This window comes from Sinocyclocheilus anshuiensis, unplaced genomic scaffold, assembly GCF_001515605.1.
Source record: "Sinocyclocheilus anshuiensis isolate Anshui unplaced genomic scaffold, SAMN03320099.WGS_v1.1 scaffold546, whole genome shotgun sequence".
In the NCBI taxonomy this organism is placed as follows: Eukaryota; Metazoa; Chordata; class Actinopteri; order Cypriniformes; family Cyprinidae; genus Sinocyclocheilus; species Sinocyclocheilus anshuiensis.
The window spans coordinates 253856-263541 of NW_015542451.1; the positions used below are offsets into that span (position 1 = coordinate 253856).

General features: G+C 36.5%; 1 protein-coding gene and 1 pseudogene across 1 annotated transcript; both read right to left on the reverse strand.

The window, feature by feature from the left end:
- Nucleotides 1–343, reverse strand: part of LOC107693611 (sn1-specific diacylglycerol lipase beta-like) — a 10338-nt pseudogene extending 9995 nt beyond the window's left edge.
- A 900-nt stretch (nt 344–1243) lies between these two features.
- LOC107693612 (ER lumen protein-retaining receptor 2-like) lies at nt 1244–8475 on the reverse strand. Its single transcript, XM_016493062.1, has 4 exons — nt 8206–8475; nt 7502–7602; nt 3319–3571; nt 1244–1819 (listed from the first exon to the last, which is right to left on the reverse strand). Exons 1-4 carry the CDS (start codon nt 8294–8296, stop codon nt 1785–1787), a joined length of 480 nt encoding a protein of 159 aa, XP_016348548.1. The 5' UTR covers nt 8297–8475; the 3' UTR covers nt 1244–1784.
- Nucleotides 8476–9686: the final 1211 nt, after the last annotated feature.

Genomic DNA, 9686 nt, shown 5'->3' on the forward strand with positions numbered 1-9686 from the left:
CAAAGGCTCGTTATTTCGAGTGTTGTTGGGATTTATCTCACCACACAGCTCTGATAAACAGCTCGAAGGCACCAGGAAACACAAGATCATCGCTGGAGATCCGCCATCGGCGTCCGAACACCACCATTCCGGGCATCCTGACAGAAGAACGGTCTTCTCAAATTCAATCCAGATTTCCTTCCGCTTTCATGAATGTATTACAAAACCCCATGACACTGCCAGCCCGTAACCGCTCTCGGCATCTTGATATTGCGACATGTCGGGAATTAACGCCTCTTTCTTTCACTGACGTCTGACATGAAGAAACACCGCAGCGCCGCTCGGTTTAGTTGTTTACCCTGGTCTGTGCAGCAACGAAATGTGTCCGACTCCGTCAGATGACGTTCCAGCAGCGAAATAGTTCCGTGTGGAATTCAGTTAATCGGTTTCCGAACGAACACTTTGTTTAGTGTGTGTGTGTGTGTGTGTGTGTGTGTGTGTGTGTGTGTTCTTTCATCTAATATATTTACTTAAAGTACCCCTGAGATTTTAAAATAAATATTTAATAATTAAGTATCACACCTGCATGCTCACGGTTCTCTGACGTTGGTTGATGGTCACATGACATGCAGGTAAACAAATTAAATAATTCATTTTTTTAGGAAGTGTTTTATTTCTTTTTATGCTATTTTAAAATTATTCATTTAATTTTTTTATTCATGTTGTTAATTTTAAAGAATGGAATATATATATATATATATATTTTTAATATCAATATGGTACAAGATTATCCTATTTAAATCAATGTGATAAGTGTGTAAGGTCGAAAGTAATCTGATTATATTACCGGAAATGTGTAATGTAATGGATTACGTTACAAACTACAATTTTTGTAATGTAATTTGGAATCAGTAATGGATTACAATTTTCAAGTAATCTACCCAGATCTGTGTGTGTAGCATATCTATCTATCTATCTCTCTCTCTCTCTCTCTCTCTCTCTCTCTCTATATATATATCAGTGCAGTTTGTTGCAGCCATTAAAAAGTAATTCAGAACATAAATTTTTTATTAGTCAACTTCTAAAAAAAATTTACTACCTTTGATAAAAAAAATGTTTATATGTCGGTCATACAGTCAAGTCATAAACGTATTTTCATCACGTTTTATTTGCAATATTTACAACAATAACAACAACTCACCTTCCGCCCCACAAGTCAAATCGTCGGTTCTCGGCTTTAGTCGGACGCGCTCGGCAGTGTCAATACTGTACTGTAAAAAGTTGAGCCGTTTTGAGCACAAATTAGAAATTTACATCTTAAACCCAATTAAGCAGTTTGGGGAACCACTATATTATGACCGACCTTCTTTAACAAAGGATTACTGCATTAAGAAATTGAGCAAACACTTATTTTCCATTCAATTCTATCCCATGGAGCAACAAATACTCCCATAATCTTTTTGAAAACATGTGCATTTAATCCGATTGAAAATACTCTTACAAACAAAATCAATATTCATCATAAGAATCAGTCCCTGCCTGTTTGCACAATTTTCAGCTCGTTTATGATGCCGCCGGTCAAATCATAGCACACGTTTCATGTAGAAAACTTTTTCTTTGATACAGAATAATAAAAAAGGGTAAGATAAGATGCATAAAACGGGAATCCGAAGACTTGGTGAAGCCGTGTTTCGTCCCGGGCTTGAATCCAGAGCAGGACTGGATCTCTTCTTTCGTACTCCGTCTCAAGCATCTTACTCGTCCTCTGCGTCGCGTGCCGCTTCATGCGCTGCTGTCTTTCAGACCTAAGCTGGCAGACTCAGCTTCTTTCCCTTCAACACTGAAACGAGGAAAAGAAACACTTGAGTTGCTTTCAACTATCAGATTGAAGCACAATTTCTTAAAGGGGTCATAGGATGCCCATTTTCCACAAGTTGATATGATTCTTTAGGGTCTAAATTAAAAGTCCGTAACATAGTTTGGTTAAAATTTCTCAGTGGTAGTGTAAAAACACCTTTTTTACCCCGTCAAAAACAGCTCTTTTCAGATCAAGTTTTAAACTTTATTAACAGAAACAAGGAACGTCAGCATATTAAAAATAATGAACTTTTGTGGTTAAATTAGTGATTCCAAATGTTCTAAGTTTGCATTCACCTAAATTAAAACAAAACACAAAATGTCAGTTTATCTTGATTTTTAATGATTTTTAGCATTTGAATAAACTTGAATAAGCGTGTGAGTAAATGAATGAGTAAACAAAATAAATGTGTTTATGTATAGCACATTTATTTTTTTTTATCCATTATTTGACTATATAAATTAAATATAATCAGTGCTGTCAAACGATTAATCGCATCCGAAATAAAAGTTTGTTTATATATGTGTGTGTACTGTGTATATTTATTATGTATATATAAATACACACACATGCATTTATATATTTAAGAAAAATGTTTTGTTAATATATATACATACACACACACACGTAAATATAAAAAAAATATATACATGTATGTTTGTGTATGTGTATATATATATATATATATGTATATATATGCACACACACACAGTACATAGACATATATTATATTTTGGATGCGATTAATCACGATTAATCGTTTGACAGAACTAAATATAATATATAATTAATATAAAACATTTATTTCACTTGCATTGATATACGTAGCCAGTTGTTTTCTTTTAGTTGCCCCTTTTGAGTACAAACGTTTTTCTTCTTGCTGTGTAAATGTCTTTAAATTCTGCATATTTTTCATAACCATCTCTTAATCTTTGGCAAAAGAGAGAAGAGACTTGTGTTGACTCACTCACATGTATTTTAAAACAAGCATGGGCATTTCAGTCATTTGTTAACTCAAGTACCTGACAGATTAATCGAGTACTCGAGTACCTGACAGATCAATCGAGTACCTGACAGACCAATCGAGTACCTGACAGATTAATCGAGTACCTGACAGATTAATCGAGTACCTGACAGATTAATTTGAGGACCTGACAGATTAATCGAGTACTCGAGCACCTGACAGATCAATCGAGTACTCGAGCACCTGACAGATCAATTGAGTACTCGAGCACCGGACAGATCAAGTACTCGAGCACCTGACAGATTAATCGAGTATTCGAGCAACTGACAGATTAATCGAGTACTCGAGCACTCGACAGATTAATCGAGTACTCGAGTACCTGACAGATTAATCGAGTACCTGGAGTTAGTATGTTTTCAGGATTGATCACGGTTGAACCCCAAACCAGTTTACACTAGAGCAAGCACATTTTGAGTACCAGACCACTTCTGAGGGTTTCCAAACCAAAAACACTCACCTTTTGTTACGTAGAGATAAAAGAAATCACAGTACAGGATTGTCTGAACGACGCCGGCCACGATGGCGATCATGTCGAAGAAGCCTTCAAAGTAGAAGCGCCAGATCCAGTTAATGAGATACAGAGCGCGATAGAGGCCGAGGAAGAAGAGGTAGTGTGTGGTGATGGTCTCGGCTTCTCCGGTCTTGCTGATCATGAACAGCTGTGGGAGGATAGACACGGACTCCAGATAGATGGAGAACGTCCACATGATCTAGAACCAAGAGATGACGAGAACATAAACAGAGTGAGCCAGTGTTTTCAACCAGAGAATGAATGCAAGTAGGGCTGGGCGGTATATCGAGTTTGTACGATATATCGATATTTTCTTTATAAGCAATTCGATATGAGGCGATACCGTTTACAGTAGTTTGATACGAGCGCATCGGGACACAGACTGAGCTGCTGCGGAGAAAGTGCATGATCCAGTTTGTTCTAAACATGTGACAAGCTTCATATTAAGGCCTTTAAAAACTGGTAAGACTTAGTTTTTAGTTTGGTTTGGTATATTAGTTTAAGCGGCTCTGACTGGGGATTCTCCGGGATTCTCCGCTAAACTCCACAGACTTCAGTGAACGAGCGCCAAACAGACGGATCTCAATAAAATAGGAGCGCAGCAATTCTGACTAAAATATACATTTCGCTGAAATATTTGTAGTTGGACAATAAATGTGACATGTAGTGTTTTAAACCTACAAGTAAGTGTATTTTTATGATAGCACTGACTGTAAAGTGACTGTAATGAAGTAATCAAAATAGCCTAACACATTGTTGTTTTAACGATGTGCGGTTTGACATTATCAAGCATTCTGCAAAAACCATTCAAAACATCCCTACAGAGCGCACGCATAGCTACATTACATGAAGCGCATTTAGAGTGTGTTCTTTCACTGCATGATTCAGTCTAAGAACATGCATTTAGAATGATCACAAATTCAAGACAAGAATTTGGCCTTTGTTTTCCCTCATGTTTATATTCTTGTGAAACAGGAAATTTGCATGTTCATAGTCACCCTGGTGTGCAAAATATATTTTACTCATAATAATTTTTCTAGTAGTGTCAATAATTGTGGCCAACATGTATTTGAGAAAAAACATTTATTTCATAATGAGATTCTCTAGTGCGTGTGCGCATTTAGTGTGTTTTTTCACTGCATGATTCAGTCTATTAAAATGCATTTAGAATGATCACAAATTCAAGACATGGGGGAAGAAAATTTATATATCTATACCATTTCATATAGTTAATAAATTTTATACAAAGTGTGCCGTTTTTCTCCAAAAATGACCATTATTACAAATGTGATATTGATTTGTTTTACAACAGTTCAATAAACTATAAGTTAATTAATAGACTTACGTTTTAGATGCCATATTTCCTGTTTTTGCGTTATTTCGCCAACAAAAATAATTCCAAACACAGCCACAGTGCTGTTTTGCGTCTCTGAGCAACATGACAGTGTTTCGTTCCTGAATGAATCAAACATTTAAATGATTCGGTTCAGTCGAAATGACTCACTTATTAACAGTGACTTGCTGCCACCTACTGGCGGTTTTAATTTTTCACATTTGAAGTTTCTTTTATTATTTAAATCCTTTCAAATATCAGTATTAAACGTTTTATGTTTAATATATCAAAACATTATTTATGCATTTGTAATTGCAGGTTAAATGCATTCATGTCTTGCATTAAACAAAATACATGTGTGTAAATACATCTAAATGCCACTTCAGATGCAGCTTCTGTGTTGATTTCATTTGCTTGGTAACAGCCCAAATGTCTTATTATTCTAATTCCCTGATTAAATGTAAGAATTTGGCTCAAAAGATAATGGACACTTTTAGAGAAAATGGCTTTATACAGGTAAAAATGCCCATAAAATGTAAAAATCAGTTTAAACTTATTGGAAAAGATTAATTTATATCAGTGTGAACTGACCAGCACACAGAATATGAAGAATATTAAAAACTTTAGAAATCAGCTGTCCACGGCAGTGCTTAAGATACCAGCACAATAACACACTCAGCAAACTATCGTCAAATTATCGTTATCGATAAAATCCCAGAAAGTATTGAGATATTATTTTTTGTCAATATCGCACACCCCCCTAATCAGAATGACACAAAAGTTGGAGACTTTTAAGGCACTTGCTATATGAACACACACAAAAATCATGGGAACTAAAAAATGGCCACACTTGTAAACTTTGCGGTCAAAAATTACCATCACAGGAAATATAAAAACATATCCTTTTGAGCTTTCATTCAAAAAATACACAAAATTCTAACCGTTCATTGAGGTTAAACAATAGAAAGTGGGGGGAAAATCTCATTATGAAATATATGTGTCCCTGCAGCACAAAAGCAGTGTTAAGTCGCTGGGGTATATTTGTAGCAATAGCCAACAATACATTGTATGGGTCAAAATTATCCATTTTTCTTTTATGCCAAAAATCATTAGGATATTAAGTAAAGATCATGTTCCATGAAGATATTTTATAATTTTCCTACTGTAAATATATTAAAACTTAATATATTTGCAACGTAATATGCATTGCTGAGAACTTAATTTGGACAACTTTAAAGGTGATTTTCTCAATATTATGATTTTTTTTGCACCCTCAGATTCCAGATTTTCAAATAGTTGTATCTCGGCCAAATATTGTCCTATCCTAACAAACCATACATCAATGGAAAGCTTATTTATTCAGCTTTCAGATGTTCAGAAATTGACCCTTACGACTGGTTTTGTGCTCCAGGGTCACAAATGCTCTCTCTAGTTCACGTTAGTCACAATTATTGGCACCCAGTTATTGCATGATCAGGTCAGGGAACTGGGATGGCCAATTTTTGTATTGATTTTGATGTTTGTTTCGGATCATTGTCCTGATGGAAGATCTAACCATGGCCTGTTATAAGTGAAATGTGCTGATGATGTTGGGGCTGTTTGATATTTTTACGCTTTCTGACCCCAAGACTCAACTAATCTCTGTGATTCTCCAGCTGTGATCCTCAGAGAGTCTTTGGCCGCTCAAACTCTCCTCCTCACCGTGCATTAGGATGATATAGACACACGTCTTCTTCCACGCAGATTTGTAATATCTTTAGTTGATTGGAACTTCTTAATTATTGCCCTGATGGCGGAAATGGAGATTTTCAGAACTATATTCTTTGGTTTTACTCTTTGTGGTGGATGATTAATGGAATTTGGCCTTTGTTTTCCCTCATATTTATAATCCTGTGGAACAGGAAGCCATGACTGGACAATTTCATGCTTCTAGTCACCCTGGTGTGCTAAAAAATGTTTTAAATATGAATGGGAATATATTTCAGAGATATTTTACTCATAAGAATTTCTAGAGGGGACAATAATTGTGGCCAACACGCATTGGAGAAAAACATTTATTTCATAATGAGATTCCCCCCCACTTTCAGTTCTTTCACTTCAATGATAGGTTAGAATTTTATGAATTTTTTGAATGAAAGATCAAAAAGATAAACGATGTTGATTTATTTCCACAGCCGCCTCTGCTCACATTTACCAAGGATGCCGATATTAGTAGAGGGCATATATATAGACATTTTTTATAAATCCAATGCATGGCGCGCGTGTGTGTGTGTATATATATATTATATATATATATATACACACACACACACACACACACACGCCATGCATTGGATTTGTAAAAATGTCACTGTTTTTAACACGTAACAAAGCTGTGTTAATAGAAAATATTATTCTTTTTTTTTATAATATTTGTATTATTTTAATTATTTTATATAAAAATGGTGTATATTTTAGAGATGAATATTGTCTGACACCATGACAACCCATCTAATAATACAAAATATGAAAGAATATATATATAAATCAAATTACACTTATTGTTTCCTCTGTGTTTGTCTTTTAACAAAAAAGAAAATAGTGTTTTTCAGGCCGGTGGCGTTCATGCACAACCATATTCTACAGTAAACAAACTCTGATGGTCTTTTAACGGATTTCTCCCATTCGTTTTCTACAAGTTGTCTGTTATAGCACAGCATTCAGTCTGTAATATTTTGCCTCAACATATTTAATATGACAGGTCTGGTGGGTTTGTGGATGTGTGCATGTTTTGAACTTTAATCAGCTCAACTTCACCTTCATGATGCTGTTGTAGAAGGAAATGAAGGCAGTGAGAAGGTCCAGATAGCGGCTGGTGAACACCAAGGCAAACAGAATCTGACTCTTCCCAGAGATTCCTGAAAAACAGCAACAACATGCATTTCAACACAATTCTGTCTCCTTTCCTCAAACTGAACCCCATTTCAAGCTTTCAGCTCGCTTTATATGCCATTGGCATCAATAATGGCCAGTGTAGCATGCACAAGCAAACAGTTCTTGTACAAGGTCACAAAACAACATTAAAACAAACCCAGAGATCTGTCAGTGTAAAACCAACTATATTCTAATGAGATCCTGCTGCCACGTCAGAGGTCAGAGCATGCAATCAGAACCAAAGAATGTTATCTACAGCCTGATAACCAACATAGAGCAAAACTCCGAAGTTAAACAGGTTTAACAACATTCATTTGGTTCAAATCGCTATTGCTTTTGATGCATATGCCATGCAACTCACTCTGGAGCAACTCAGGAGCAATGCAACTCACATAACAACCGTGCATTCAAACATTAAAACACCAACACTTGCCTACTCCACTCAGATGAGGCCTAGTGCAAGAGTTTACAAGGCAAACGAGCGGATCAGCTGGCATATAATCAAATCACACAAACACACTTTCACCAAACGTGAAGTTCACACACTCAAAAACAGCCCTAAATAGTGCACACTGCGCGTTACTCACCTGCACACGACCTGGTTTTCCAGATCTTCAGCAGGAGGATGATGATGGCTGCTAAATGGGAGAGATCCCCCGTCAGTCTGAATATGTTCATGCTTCTGTGGCTCTGGTGAATGGCTTGTTGAAGCGGCGCAGTAAAGACGGCTGTTGTGTTCCCGACTGATTCTGAAAGATGGCGAGAGCCGCGCGACGTGGCCACGATGATGCCGGCGAATACCGCTGGACGAGGAATTAATTGTTTGCAAACACGGTTATTTTCCTCTAGGGGGCGCGCGGAGGCCCCGAACACCGAGGCGACTCTTTTGGTCTTGGTTATATACTAAACATGTAAGTGATAAAATATAGACATTTACATTATTGCAAGCATTTGAATGCTAAATGCCAATCCGCGTAATAAAATTCTATAAAGTAAAAGCATGAGCCAGTAATCGCAGACGACTCTGATTGGTCCGCTCTGAACAACGCGGAGAAAAGTAATAAGTGACACGTGACGACACGAGAGTTTTTACTAAAGCCCCGCCTACTTCGAGTTTCTGCCGTCTCGGTTTCTTTTCCTCCGGTTTGTTTTTTCTGTTTCTGTAAAGTTGTGTCCTAGGAAGTTTGTGGGTCCTGCTCCTGAGGATCTGTGGAGTTTAGAGATAGATAGATAGATAGATAGATAGATAGATAGTACCATGGTACTATCAAGGTAAATGTACAAAATCATGATCTCATGTCCAAAAAACATGGTAAAACCATGGTTATTTTTTGTTATCGTGAATGCAACCACAAGAGTGATAGTTTCACGTGATAATACCGTGGTATTTTGTTATACACTATGGTAATAATCACCAATCTATGTTATTATATTTACAATTAGATTTATATTTGAAATAATACTAATGGAAAATGTACAGAGTACAATACCATGTCCAAAAACTATGGTAATACCATGGTACTTTGTGTCAATGCGAGCACAACAGTGATGGTTCCAATACCATGGGATTGTATTATATATTATGGTAATAGTCCTGAAAATTGTATTTGTGTAGCATAGTATTTACATGGTGTTCCACTGGGCTTCAAAGAATACCATGGTGCTACCACGGTAAATGTTTGAGCATACTGCATTAACAAGTAACAAAAAACATGGTTTAATTAGGGCTGCACAATTATCATTGAATCATTCAAATTCTTTCAATTATATGAAATAAATAAATAAAGTTAACTTGCATTATTCAGCTAGTTTAAGTAAGAAAACTTCTTTTTTTTTTTAAAGAAAAGTTCACTTCCCGACTGTGTTACATTTAAAAGAGCCCGACAGAGCACGTGACCGGTCATATCCGGTGTTACCACCAGGCGGCGCATGTTGGAGGCTCTTGGGATTTACAGGATATCTGCTCTAATGTGTGAAACATGATTTAACATGTCCTCACTAGTCAGTTTCATGATCACATTTGGTCCTCCCTCTCTCTCTCTCTCTCTCTCTCTCTCTCCCTCTCTCA